The 14,143-nt window shown below is 50.8% G+C and overlaps 1 protein-coding gene across 1 annotated transcript; it reads left to right on the top strand.

Annotated features, from left to right (window-relative positions):
* The first annotated feature begins 4,962 nt into the window (after positions 1-4,962).
* Krt79 (keratin 79) lies at positions 4,963-13,565 on the top strand. Its single transcript, XM_010609266.1, has 9 exons — positions 4,963-5,454; positions 7,220-7,440; positions 8,542-8,602; positions 8,720-8,815; positions 10,599-10,763; positions 10,979-11,104; positions 11,718-11,938; positions 12,572-12,606; positions 12,863-13,565. The coding sequence occupies exons 1-9, from the start codon at positions 4,987-4,989 to the stop codon at positions 13,066-13,068; spliced, it is 1,599 nt and encodes a 532-aa protein (XP_010607568.1). The 5' UTR covers positions 4,963-4,986; the 3' UTR covers positions 13,069-13,565.
* The last annotated feature ends 578 nt before the right edge of the window (positions 13,566-14,143 follow it).

The raw sequence follows: 14,143 nt of genomic DNA, 5'->3' as shown, positions 1-14,143 counted from the left end.
CTGGCTCTCACACCTCACCTAGCAAAACAAAAGCTGTGTACTTCCTCAACCTGTTCTCCCTAGCATGTCCCATGCCATCTCACTAAGATCCTAGTCAGATTGACAAAGGAGTCCTTCCAGCCTCCTACTGTACTCTTGGTATGTTCTCCATCTCCATCTCCCCTGTTTTAGCCACTCTTGTGACTTCTTCACTTGTCAGTTGACATGACAGTTTCTAGTTCTGACCTGGGGCAGGAGGTACCCTTTATCTCTGCTTCTTCTTCCTAAGTTTGCACCAAAACTTTCCCTTCCTGGAAATCTTCCCTGATTCTCCATGTCTGCTGGACCCTTCCCAGCCCCATCTGGTTGCACCTGTTGCCATCCTGGGCTCTGTCAAGTTCTGGCCAGGAACTCAGCTCCTCTGTTAGCCTGGGACCTCTGGGCAGGTACTTCTGTGCACCGGAAGGGCATCTCAGCCCAGCTGGTGCCTGGAAGCTGAAACTGTCCTCCTACCCACTTCTCCCTTGGCTTCCATTCCATCCCCAGGCCTGTCTGAACAAGAGGCTAGAAACGTCCCCTCTTTTCCTCTCTTATCAGGAAGCACTGCAGGAAGACAGGAGTGTGGGAGTCAGGGTCGGGGTTGGGAGGGGCTGGGAGAAGGGCCTTCTCCACCCACCTAGACTGCAGTGTGGGCTTCTGCCTTTTCTTCTTTCCTCCCGCCTTTACACACCTGGGTGGGGTCCTGGCATAATCCTAGCTCCATAGCCTGGGCTGGGGGAGGTCATGCCATTCCTCCTCTGCTATAGTGGGGAGGCAGTCCTTTGCTTAGGTCCACAGGGCTCTCCATCAATGATCCAAGAAGAAGGCTTTCAGCCTTGTGTGAAGGAGACGTGAGTGGCTGAGAACAGGAACCCACAGCTGGAACCCTTGGGCTTGAATCCCAGCCTTTCCATTTCCCAGTGGTATGTCTTTGATCAAGTGACTTAACCTCCCCATGCTCAGGTCCTTCTCTTCAGTAGAGATTTATAACAATACCTTCCTCACAGGGTTACGTCGGACTGTGCTAGTCAGCATCCCTGGAGGAAATAAATCCACCCAAAATAGTTCAAATAAATTGATTTTTTTCAAAAAGAGGATATGTTCTGTCTTGCTTTTTTCCAAGAAAGCACTGAGGGTCTTTCTTCAAAGGCTCGGCTCCTTGCACAGGCTTTGGTGGGGGCTGCAGGTAGCACCTTTGGGTCTGCATTGGGGCAGAGTTGTTTGGTCCTTACGGGCTTTACTGGATCCATTCCTGAGCATTCTGCTGTGAATGGACAACTTGGGCAGGAGCACAGCTGTGCTTACAGTTCAGGAGGCACACAGATGTCATGAACACTTGCCTGATGGCTGTGACATCTGCCACATAGCTTCTTAATGGCTTGTCTTGGGGCATGCACTGATTTCTGCAGTGAATCGTATGTGGCCCTGGCTCCTTTTGGCATGGCCATTGTTACTTGTTTTCTTTGTCATCCTGGAAGTGAGGGCCCAAGAGAGTTAAATTGACTTTAATGAAAGGATTACTGTGTGAGTGTGTGTGTGTGGGGGGGTTGATAAAGGACCTGGAGCCCAGAGATCAACAATGGAGAACCAGCTCTAGAGTGGTGATTGTACCCAGTTTGTCCCAGTCCAAGAGGACTTGCAGTGCCAAAACAAGGACAGTCCTGGGAATATCAGGACTAATGGGCCATACCATGTAGAGCTGAAGAGAAGTGGACTGAATGGCTAATGGAGTTGCTGGAGCTGTGGAAGAAGGAGCCCTTGTAGGGGCTGTAGTTCTGTAGAGGAGAATCAGGGACGAATCCCCAATCTTTCTCCTGCTCTGATCTCCAGCCTGTGTCTCTTTGTGGTAAACCAGACTGGGAGCAGAGGGCAAGGTGGCAGCTGCAGGGTGAGAGAAGGGTAGATTAGAGCTCTACGGTGGGCTGGTGGAGCACAGCCAGTGTGGAAGAGAAACCTGGGCCAATAAATTGGGCCAATAAATGCCTACTAACAGCAAGGATTCTTAGATTAGAAAGTTCTACTTCTCTCAGCGGGCTCCTCACCTCATGTCTTCCGTACTTCTCAGTTCCCAGGCTGGCCCACATTCTCAGGCTGGCCAGGTTAGGGGCTTGGATGTTGTTTTCAGCCGCTTTGTTCCATTCGTTTCGCTGTGGTGGAGACAGGATTCAATCTCCTCTGCTCTTGTGTCCTGCTAGCTGCAAGGGACTCTGGGCAAGTGACAGTCTCTAGACCTGGGCCACTTGGTGCCAAGCAGCAGCATGTGCAGCTCTCTTTTACCATGGAGGACTAGAGGGGAGGAAACCACTCCTCCTAGGGCTTCTTGAATAATATTTGTGGGTGGTCATTGATCCAACAGACCGAACTGACTCCATGCTGCTGTAGCAGATGAGCAGTAGGTGATCATAAGATGCTCTGTAACCAGTTAACTGATAAAGCTGCCTCTACAGTGCACTTCTGTTTCCCATAAATGGTGTCAGATTGGGTAACTGATTGGAGTCCTCTAAGCCTGCTTTTGTTCTGAGGATTGTCTGGGTTGCAAAATCATTTATTGTTTTACTTTGTTTTGTTCTGTTTATAACTGCTTAAATAAACTCTACTAATTAAAAAAGTCTGAGTGCTCCCCCTTCTGCTTTGATGCTGGGGATCAAACCCAGAGTTGTTCGTTTTACCACTGAGCCACATCCCCAGTTCTTTTTATCTTCATTTTGAGACAGGGTCCCGCTAAGTTGCCCAGGAGGGGGATCGAACTTGTGATCCTTCTGCCCCAGCCTGTCAAAGCTCTGGGTTTATGACTATTTCCCATTAAGAATCTGCAGAAAGAGGGTCTGAGGTTGAGTGAGAAGAGAGTGGAAAGGGCTGGAGGTGGCTGAGAGGCCACTGTAACCCTGTCAGGGCTGAGCTGGGGAGTGGTCTGGCTGGGTGGGAAGGAGGCTGTTTCTGAGCAGCAACAGTGTGCGTCAGAGAGTGACCTTGAGCTGCTGTGTACCTGTTACCAGCTCCCAACACAAATCCTGCCAGAGCACTTGGTGAATATGTGAGTGACTTGTGTATGTGAGTGTGTGAATGTGTCTTTGGGGTGGGGTGTATTTGTGTTTACAGGCCTGCCTCCTACCACCCCAGCCGCCTGGTGACTCAGAGGCCTGATATCACTCTCTTGCCCAGGGACCCATAGCACACCCCAGAGGCTAAGGCCCCACTCAGCTGTCTCCCTCCCACACCCCTCCCCACAAAGAGATAAGGGAGGGTGAGAAAGTGATCCTAGCCCTGGGAGAGGAGACAAAAGTTGGTGGCAAGAGATGGCTCAGTCCACGATCTCAGGCTATCGTTTTTTTTGTGAAAGACATATAAGATGGGCTGTTCTTTGAGGCAGAAGAGTTGAGACCCATTGAGGTTGAGAGTTGCCTGAGGACACATAGCTCAGTGAGGATTCACCTCTGAGCCCACCTTCCCCAAATGCCCAAAATCCTAACTCCAAGCAGTGAGGACAACCTGTTGGACTGAGGGAATAATTCTGTGAATGCAACTCAGCCTATCCCTTGTGGGAGCCAGTTTCAACTTCTTCAAGCAAATGGAAGCTACTTACAGCCTCCCACTAGCCCTCAGAAAGGATCTGAGTCTCTTCAGGGATGGGCGAGGGTTCTCTCTCTGTTTGCCTTTCCTGGGCTGATGGAGGGTGCCGCCTCTGTCGGGGTCCCAGGCCTCTGTGTTGGGATCTGGGGGAGACAATTTGCCTGAACATCCCAGATCCAGACCGATGGGGTGTATTGAGGTATAGCAAGTGCTCCTTCCCTGAGGCTAGTCTGTCCTCTCCGGGGCCATTTTCCTGCTGAAAGCTGAAGGAAGCAAGGAGGGCCAGAGTCTAGGTCACCTCCCAGTCTTCTGAAGCCCTACCTTTATAGTCTCTGTTTCTGCCATGGCTGTATTTGGTCTCAGCCTCCTGAGATGGGCAGGAGGCAGGAAGCAAGTGACATAAGGAACACTCTGGCCCCTCTGAACCAAGCATTTGGGCTCCTGGAGGGCAGGGGAAGAGGGGAATGATGGGACACATCATGGACTTCTTGGAGCTTTTGTTGAATATGTACTTGTGGGATTTGTACATCTTTTCCAGGATAGGGGTATCCTCTGCTCACCTTTGGCTGTCTCCAAAGTGGCAATCCTTCTGGTGAGACTCCACTATAGGGCAGTAGGTTCGGGTCTCAGCTGGTGACTGAAGCCCTCTCTGTTTCCTGTCAGCCCCCAGGAGAAAGTGTGCTGTGGTTGCAGTTCCCAAGCTCTCTCTGAGTACCCTAGGCCTCTTTACCTCCTCATCATATGCCTAGGACCCCTGCTTGGACAAGGGCTCTCCTTCTGTCCCTGAATCCAGTTTGTCCTCAGGGTCTTCACCCAGAAGACACTGGCCAGTGTATGATGAAGGAATGGATTATCCCCATGCCCATGCTATCACCTGTGCCCCAACCCTGGCCCTGCTAGGAGGCAGCAGGCTGTGAGCTGGGAGGCTGGGACTAAGGCAAGCCTGGGTTGTCTCTCCAGCAGCCCATTGCCCAATGCTCCCTCCCCTACCACTTGCATAGCACTGAGCCCTGGGGCCTTGGCTTACAACAGGACCCTGGGACAAACCCCACAGAACAGAGCTGCATTGATGGCGGCCATCAGGGCTGGGTGGGAGGAGACCAAGCCAGCCACTGGGTGGCGGAGGTAGCCGTGGGAGCCTGTGTCATCCTGTTCCAAGTGATGAGAGCCTGAGGGGGGGAAGGTGGCACCCTGCCCCAAACAGACTGGGCTCACACAGCTCTAGAGCACAGGTGATGGCTGGGAGGGGCCATCTTTCCTCCCTGGGGTGATGGGGCAGGGGTGTGTATTTCAGAGCCCAGGGGCCAGCCCAGCTAGGAAAAGATAAAAGGCCATTAGTGGCTCAGCACCTCACTGCACTCCCTCTTACTCTCAGTCTGCTCTGGTGCTCTGACAGCCATGAGGTCCTCCATGTCTCGGCAAACCTATGCCACCAAAGGAGGCTTCAGCTCTAATTCAGCAAGTGGAGGGAGTGGCTGTAGGACCCACACCAGCTTCAGCTCGGTGACCATGTCCCGGAGCGGTGGCACTGGTAGTGGGGTCCATCGTGGTCCCAGCACAGGTGGTTTTGGCAGCCGTAGCCTCTATAATTTGGGGGGCAGCAAGAGCATCTCAGTCAGTGTGGCCTCTTCAGGCAGGGCTCTGGGAGGCTTTGGCCACAGCAGTGGGGCTTACGGAAGCCTGGGTGCTGGAAGGCAGACATTTGGTCCCGTCTGTCCTCCTGGTGGGATCCAGGAAGTCACCATCAACCAGAATCTGCTGACCCCTCTCAATGTGGAGATAGACCCAGAGATTCAGCGGGTACGCACCCAGGAGCGGGAGCAGATCAAGATCCTCAACAACAAGTTCGCCTCCTTCATCGACAAGGTGGGCTGGGGCATGAGTGGTGCCCTGGAGTGGAAGCAGGTTCTCTGAGGGAGGTGGGCCAGGCAGAGGATGTTCTAGCTCACATACACAGGGTGGGGTTGGTGGAATGACTGATCTCTGTCAGCCTGAGCCTGGAGCCTGAGGTGTGGATGACCTGGACCATCTTCTGAGTCTTCGTTGTGAATGCAGGTGAATCTCCATCTACTCACTGGCCATGCCCACCTTGACTATGGTGGAGTCTTTCCTATGATCATAGTTAACATGGTTATGCAGTAGCCTCATCTTACAGTTAAAACTGGATTGTTCCAGGTACTCCTGAGTGTGGCAGCCCTTACCACTTTTTATCATTTTATAGCTGGGGTAATTCTGCCTCAGGAGTCCAACATGCTTCCAAGCCTGCAGGTTGGGCTCTGTCTGGCCCTGTTCTCTCAGGCCAAGATAGATAATGCCAGAAAGCAATATTTGGCCTGGAAACAAATAAAGGATTCAGGACACTCCCAGCCTGCTATGGTGAAGAGTAACCATTCTCATCATTGTCTATCCCAAACTGAGTTTCTTAGCTTGGACATGGACCAGGGAAAGGGGAAACAACGGGAAGTTCCTCCAAACCTCCATCCCACTTGTGTTCTGATCACATTAGCTCTTAGGCCTCTACCTAGCTTGGGAATGTCTGGTGGACAATCATACTTTGATTCTGGGATTCATGATTTTACAAAAAACATTCATAGTCCCTCTCTCATGTGATACTCACTGGAGTTCTACAAGGAGTCAGGATATATGATATTGCACCCATTTTTAGGATTAGAAAATTGACGTCGAGAGAAGCCAAGTGATTTGCCCAGGATCATACGGGTCCTTGAAGGCATAGTGGAACTGAGAGCTCAGCTTTGAATGCCACGATTTTTGGCACCGAGAGATGCACCTGCCCCTTGGAGATCTGGGTGACATCACTGTAGGTTGGGGTGCTGCAGAGGTGGGACTGGGAGATTGGACAGCAGAGGGTGAAGAAATCTGCCCCGCCCATCTCTTCACCTTCTCCCCTGGTGACTTTTGGTTCTTTTGTGGGACTGTCTCAGAGGTCAAAAAAGCAAAATCTCCTCTCATGCTTGCAGAATCACAGCCTGGGTTCCGGGGGTGTGAGAGCTTGGTGTCTGGTGTCTCAAAACCCTGTCTGAGCAGAGAATTCTTGTGTGTGTGTGTGTGTGTGTGTGTGTGTGTGTGTGCATGCGCGTGCATGTGCCCATGCACATGCCTCCTTCTGAGTCTATAGAAGGAAGATCTGGGCAAAAGTGATTGAAAAATTTTTTTAGTTTTGAAAAAAATGTAGAATTTAAAGTTGCAAGAATTGTACAACAGTCTTGTATATTCTTTCAGATTTAGCATTTTACAACATCGTCACATTTCTTCTTTCTCTCTTTATGTATCATTAACATTTTTAGCAGTTGATTTTGATGCAGAATTAGAGTTCAGAAATTCTGAACAGTTTGAGAAAGGGAGACCAGAGGGGTCTCCAAGACCCATCAAGCCTGGGCTTTTATGTGTATTATCTTCAGAGCCCTCTTTGTCAGAGGAAACTGTCATTCCAGGGGAGTCTGTTCCCTAGTAATGTGTAGGTGACGCTGCACTGCTCCTGTCAGGCTGGCCTGGGGTGGTGGTGATCCCCTCTGTGGCTCCCCTTGGCCAAGCTCCCCTTGGCCAAGCTCCCCTTGGCCCCTCTGTGGCCAAGAATGACACCTGCCTGCCAGCCCTTCTTTCTCTGGTTTAGGTGCGCTTCCTGGAGCAGCAGAACAAGGTGCTGGAGACCAAGTGGGCATTGCTGCAGGAGGAGGGTCAGAACATGGGGGTCACGAAACTCAACCCTGAGCCTCTCTTTGAGGGCTACCTGAACAACTTGCGGAGGATACTGGACAGGCACTTGGATGAGAGGGGGAGGCTGGACACGGAGCTGAGGAATGTGCAAGATGGCCTTGAGGACTTCAAGAACAAGTGAGGAGAGCCGCCCCATTCTCAAGGTCCTGGGACCCACCTCAGGGCTGCATAGTCAGAACTGGTTCCCTCTGGGGCTTAGGTGGAGGGTCTGTTACTGCCTGGAGAACTGGCATGTTGTGTATTGTTACTTGAAATTAAATCTTTTTTAAGGCAGTGAGAAGAGAATACTGAACCTCCATGTTTTCACATCCTCTTAAATAATCATTGACTCCTAGCCAGTCTTGTTCAATCTCTCCTCTCCCTCCTTTCTGTCCTTCCTTATTGTCTTGAAGTAAATCCCAGCCACCATATCATTTGATTCACAAATCTTTTTCTAGATATATTCATATAGTTAATCTGTCTGACTTAATAAGACATAAACACAAAGCTATCCTCATACCTAAAACTTTTAAAACAGCAGTTCTTCAATATCATCAAATATCCAGCTGATTTCAAAATTTCAATTGTCCATAGATGTCATATATTCAAAAAATACAGTATGAGTCAAGCTTCCAAGTAAGGTTCGCACATTGTGCTTGGTGGATGTACGTGTACTTATATTTGCAAATTGAGGGCACAGTTTTTATATCTTTTCCCATGACTCCACATTGGTGGTTTCTACACCTTGAAGTCTTAGCAGAAGTGGGTGGGGAGGAGTGGTTGTTTTAAGGGTCAGCTTGTTGTAAGTGAATGCAAAGGTTAACCACTGTTGGCACATCTTCTCTGGCTCCTGTGGAGGATTCCTAAGGGCTCTGATCCAAAGGCATAGCTGCTCTTGACTGCTATTGTGCAATTTATTTGTTGCACAAATTCTGTGCTTCTTTCCTCAAATGGGGGTGGGAAGAGGGACTATTTATTTATTTACTTTAAGAGTAGGAAATTTATTGAGAGAAAGAAAGCTTCTGCCTAAGGGAGACAGAAGTGGGGGTGGGTGGGGGAGACTATTTAAATAAAGGCAGTACCCCAAGTTTTTTAACTGGTTGTCTGCACCAAAGAACTGTTTCCCAAAGGTGTCCTTGGGCAATGGGTTCCCATCTGGGCTTACTTAAAGCTCAGGGAGATCAATGCCTAAGAGGCAGAATGGGGCTGAGCCCGGCCTGAGCCTTCCCTGTGTACCAGGTATGAGGATGAAATCAACAAGCGTACTGCTCTGGAGAATGAGTTCGTGGTGCTCAAGAAGGTGAGCAGGATGTTGGGGATTGGGAAAGGTGGTCCTTTGGCCCTAGGACACTGGGTTGACTGGGAAAGAGGTGAGACCCCGGAGGGCTGAACATCTGCCTCTCTCCCTCATCGCCAGGATGTGGATGCTGCATACATGGCCAAAATGGATCTTCAAGGCAGAGTGGATGCCTTGGTGCAGGAGATTGACTTCTTGCAGCAGTTCTATGAAATGGTAAGATGGAGTGTGGATGGGGCAATTTGCATACATTTGCATACAACACTTTGGGTTCTCCATGGAAGTCTGACCTGAGTTCATCAGTGTAACCTAACTGGTAAAAGATGAGACCTTGCCCTTTTTAAATAATGCTGCTCTCCAAGTATTAAGTGCTTTTGATGGGCCAAGCACTGGGCCAAGCCTTGTATAATTCCTTCAGCAATTCCACAGTGTAGGTTCTCTTACATTCTCCACTTCATAGTCAAGGGCACTTGGGCTCAGAGTAACTCAGGGTCACAGAGCTAGTCAGAGGTGATGTCAGAATTCAAACTCTGTTCTTGAACTCCAGAACTGGGCTCTAGCCACTCTTCTCTCTTTCTGCCCCTCTTGTGATGGAGGAGAGGATAGAGTAGCAAATGCACAGAGTGCATGGATGGGATTTCAGGTGGCAGCAGGAGGTTAGGTGGGGTGTTGGGTAGGTCATAGAAGAAGGGATGTTGGAGACTAACGTGAGAGGGTTGAACTTCACATGAACTGATCAGAGAATCATTGGTCCCAGCACTGGCAAGGGCTTCAAGGCTCAAAGTTACTTTCCCAGTGCATGAACCCTTTCTATGACACCCCTGACAGGTGGTCATGACTGTACTGTAATACTTCTAGTGGCAGGGAGCTCACTACCTTTGAGGGAAGTCTTTTTCCTTTTTGAGACAGGGGTTCTTTATGTAGTCCAGGCTGCCCTTGAACTTGCAATCCTCTTGCTTCAGCCTTACAAGTAGCTGGGATTACAGTTGTGTACCACTGTGCCTGGCTGGACATATGTATTTCACACGACAGTCTTTTAAAGGGCAGGATGATTAAGGAACAAAAACCAGTGACTTGTGAGCAAGTTCAGGAAACAGGATTCCTAGGGGAGTTTTTAGAAAATAGAGGATCAGGGAGAGAGAACAGACATCTATTTGTGTAGCCTCATGTTGTACTAGTTTATGTATTAGCTTTAGAAACATCCCCTTCTCATCACATTAACTCCTTAGTGAGCCCCAGGATTTTCTCACATGAATGCTTTCAAGGGAGGAATATATCCACTCTCTACCAGCTTCCTTTATTTGGGTGGTTGAGATTTTGAAACAGAATGAAAGAATTAACCATTCTATCTATCTATCTATCTATCTATCTATCTATCTATCTATCTGTATTTCTATCTTTTAAAAATCTATCTCTATTTTAGTCTTCATCACAGCAGTTTCTGTGGTCAGATGTCTGAAGTTTGAAATTGGTCTCCTTTTTACTGGTCTGTGATTTGGGGCAAGTTACTTGATCTCCAGGTGGTTGGAAAAGAGCACAAGATGAGTTAGTGCCCATTAACTGTCTAACTCTGAACTATGTACTGTCACATGCCTGTGGTCAGGACCACTGTGTGTGGGGTACAGGTAGCTAGATGGTTGGCACTGGCTGCTCCCATATCCTCTAAGGCGACTTACAGGACAGCTGTGGGCCTGCTACCTCACCATGATTTGAAGATTAAAAGGACCATGAGTGTGCTCAGTGCCAGGAAACAGCACAAGGCAGGAAGCACAGGTTCCCTTCCTTCTGTGATCTCTCAGGGGCCCGCAGATTCCCAGAACCAAGCAAAATCATCTCACAGCTGGGGAGATAAAACCTCAAGTGTGGCTTCCCTCTAAGGTTGAGCCTGAGAAGTGGAGTGGCCCTTCTGGTGCCATCTGGGGGCCCTGTCGTCTGTTCCCTCCTGCTTGCCCAGGGCATGGGTTTGGGGTTGTGGTAGCAGCTGTTTCTATTTCTTCAGGAGCGGAGCCAGGCGCAGACCCATGTGTCTGACACCAATGTCATCTTATCCATGGACAACAACCGCAACCTGGACTTGGACAGCATCATTGCTGAGGTCAAGGCCCAGTATGAGCTGATTGCCCAGAGGAGCCGGGCTGAGGCTGAGGCCTGGTACCAGACTAAGGTGAGAAAGTGGCTGGTTCAGGCACAGGGGCTGGGTTTGGGCTCAGACCTCCTCTACTGGGAGAGGCCTGGGCTAGGCAGAGCCTAGGACTCCTGGGGACTGAATCTGCTGAGCCTCCATAAGAGCCTCCAGTAGGGAGGATAGGCTCTGGGACCAGTGGTTACCCATGTGGGCTGGGGCTCTCTGCTACTCACTGCTATTCCTTTGGCCTCTAGTATGAGGAGCTGCAGGTGACAGCTGGGAAGCATGGAGACAACCTTCGGGACACCAAGAATGAGATTGCTGAGCTCACTCGCACTATCCAGAGGCTTCAGAGTGAGGTGGATTCAGCCAAGAAGCAGGTGAGTCCCTACCTGGGGGCCCTGGGCTCAGGCCTGGGTGTTGGAGTGCTGCAGGGCCTTCTCATTGTTGTCCAGAGGAGCAAGGGATGCTCCTTTTCTGATAGATGGTGCAACTCAAATGCTGGGCCAAGATCAATGTACTCTCTTTACAGGGGGAGGAAATGGGCCCAGGGAGGGTAAGGGTCTTGTCCAAGACCATACAGCATATGAGCAGTAGAGCAGGTGGGAAAACTTCCTTTAGGAGACTGATCCGTCCATCTCCAGGTGTTAGAGTAAAAGAGGCTGGGGCTCCAGGATCCAGGTCACAGATCCTATTGAAGGTATGGCTAAAAGTGTGAATTCTCCTGCAGATCAGAATAAGGCATTTAGCTGATAGTGAGGTTGTTTCATTTATTTTTACATTTCTACAGTACTGGTAAGACATCATTAAGGGCTTCCCTACTGCTGCTACTTGATCTTGCTGTCTAACAGTATCTCTTCTCTCATACGCACGTTTCTCCTTTCATTCTTTCCGAGTTGGTTTGGGAAGAGTGTGGGGATGGTGATGCCTGGATTGAGAGCAGAGAGGTGATTAGGATGGAGGGTATTCCCAACACCTTTCTCCCCTGGGCAGTGTCAGCAGCTGCAGGCAGCCATCGCGGAAGCAGAGGAGAGAGGAGAACTTGCACTCAAGGATGCTAAGAAGAAGCTTGGGGATCTGGATGCAGCCCTGCACCAGGCTAAGGAGGACCTGGCCCGACTGCTGCGTGACTACCAGGACCTTATGAATGTCAAGCTGGCCCTGGATGTGGAGATCGCCACCTACCGCAAGCTGCTGGAGAGCGAGGAGAGCAGGTGGTGACACTCGTGCCTGATGGAGAAGGGCTCCCCAGCCCCATGCTATGGAGAGCTCATGTAGTCTGCTTGATGCTGGTGGAGGGGTAGGGGCCCCAGGGCACAGGGCCCCTAATTTGCCCAGGGAGAGCTCCCTCCTGTGCTCCTGTCTCTGCTGCCTATATGGGATGGCACCGTAATCTGTAATCCTAGGGCTGATTGCAGCCATGTAAGAAGGAAGCCTGCTCTTCCAACCCCAGATTCCATCACCAGTGGAAACTTTGAAAGAAAGGCATCTTTCTCCTTGGGGAAAGCAGAAGGCAGAGAAGTGGGCAGGAACAGGGTGCTGTTCATGGTGGGCTTTGTCTGAAGCTGGACTGCTGTCCACGGTGCTCATGGGGAGCAGGTGAAGTGAATGGGGTGAGCGGGATGGAGGGCCTGCTGTCGGCTCTGCATCCCCAATGGTGTGGGCTTCAGCCCCTGGTGGGAAGTCCACGGCTCCTGCACAGCCACAACATGTGCCTTTATATATTCTGATTTTGTCAGTGGACCCTGGCAACGAGCTAGTCCAGTGTAAAGGGAGAGGGAGGGAAAGGGTTTATACTTGGGCTCCTGTGATCACTGACCCTGTCCTGGCCTTTTTGCTTCCCCTAGGATGTCTGGAGACTGTCCCAGTGCAGTCAGCATTTGTGAGTATTTGCTGTGCAGTTCCTGCCCCACCCTTGGCCTGGCCCCAGAACTCTGCTCTGTTCATCTAACCTGTACTTGCCCAAAAGTGTACTCCCTCCATTGAGCCTCTGGGGACAAGTGCACAGGGCCCTAGAGTGAGCTTCCTGGTTGGGCTTCTCTATCCAGTTCCCATTGGTTTTGCCTGATTTCTGTCCCGCCCCTCTAGTCCCTTCCTGACATGGTTGCCCCTCTTGACCCAGACCCTTTCCCTTGCAGCTGTGACTGGCAACTCCACCACTGTGCGCGGAGGTGGCTCGGCTGGCTTTGGGGGTGGCATCTCCCTGGGTGGCGGTGGTGGAGTCAGCAAGGGTGGATTCAGTACCAGTGTGGGCTTCAGCACTGTCAAGGGAGGGCCTGTCTCTGGGGGGACCTCCATCCTGCGAAAGACCACCACGGTGAAGACTTCCAGTCGGAGGTACTAGCCCCTGAGTCTCGCCAGCTGGGGGCCCTCTTCCTGTCCCACTCACCCACTTCTGCTGCCCCTCCCCATGCACCTTCTTACGAGCAGCCCAAGGGACCACAGATTCAGGGTGTTTCATACCACACTCTGCACACAATTCTCATTTGACGAAGGGTGTGAATCTACCCAGGTTTTCTCCTTGGTTGTGGGGTGGGATGAGAAGGGAGCTTAGGGTCACCTGCTTGAGTGATGTGTGTGGGTGATTTGGGGTAACCTTCTGGCCATTGGGAGAAGGCTGGACCTTGCAGGCTACCTTGGCTTCCCTCACAGCCTCTGCCCATCTGCTCTGGGTCCAGGACAGGCTGGGCAAGGAGAGGAGGAAGTTGGAAGTAGTCCCAGAAGACTCTCCAACCTTCTCCATCTCTCACCAGACTAGACTCGTCCCTTCTCTGAGCCCACCCACATCTCTGTAGCCTGCCTGTGCCTGTGATGTGTCTCAATAAACAGCAACTGCTCCTGTCTGGCTGTGGCTCAGCTCGTTCTGTCTGGGGGACTGAAGTTGTGTCAATCGATTCACACCCCGATGGTTGAGGTAGCAACCACTGCACACTCGCCCTGTCCCAATCACACTGGCTTGATTCCATGAGCTCAATGTCCCTACCCCTCTAGGGCTCATGTCTGGTATGCAGGGGGAGTCTGAGGCTCAGAGGGTGGATGTAAGTAGCTCAATGCAGGACTTCACTCCCACCCACTGGTGCCCATTCAGCCCCTCTGGCTCTGTACAGCAGCAGTATGATTAGTTCAGGGCAGAGGCCCTGGGTTTAGATCCAGGTTGATGGGGGTTTAAATCCCAGTTCTTCCTCTTACTAGCTGCATTACCTTGGGCAAATCACCCAGTCTCTGAGTCTCAGTTTCCTCCTTTGTAAAATCAGGGTTGTGAGGAGAACATGTGTAAAGCATTTGGCTTAGAGGGAGAGGGGGCCTCAAAGAATTGGTTCTCTTTGTTTTCTTTACCTCAATGTCTAGCTTCCCAGCACATCTTCTTGGGGTCAGATGATTTCTCTCTCAGCCCCCATATTCGGTTATCAATGCAAAAC

This window comes from Fukomys damarensis, unplaced genomic scaffold, assembly GCF_012274545.1.
Source record: "Fukomys damarensis isolate Sample0158 unplaced genomic scaffold, DMR_v1.0_HiC HiC_scaffold_15, whole genome shotgun sequence".
Taxonomy (NCBI): domain Eukaryota; kingdom Metazoa; phylum Chordata; class Mammalia; order Rodentia; family Bathyergidae; genus Fukomys; species Fukomys damarensis.
The sequence above is the reverse complement of the archived record's forward strand: the minus strand, read 5'-3'. Positions and strand labels throughout refer to the sequence as shown.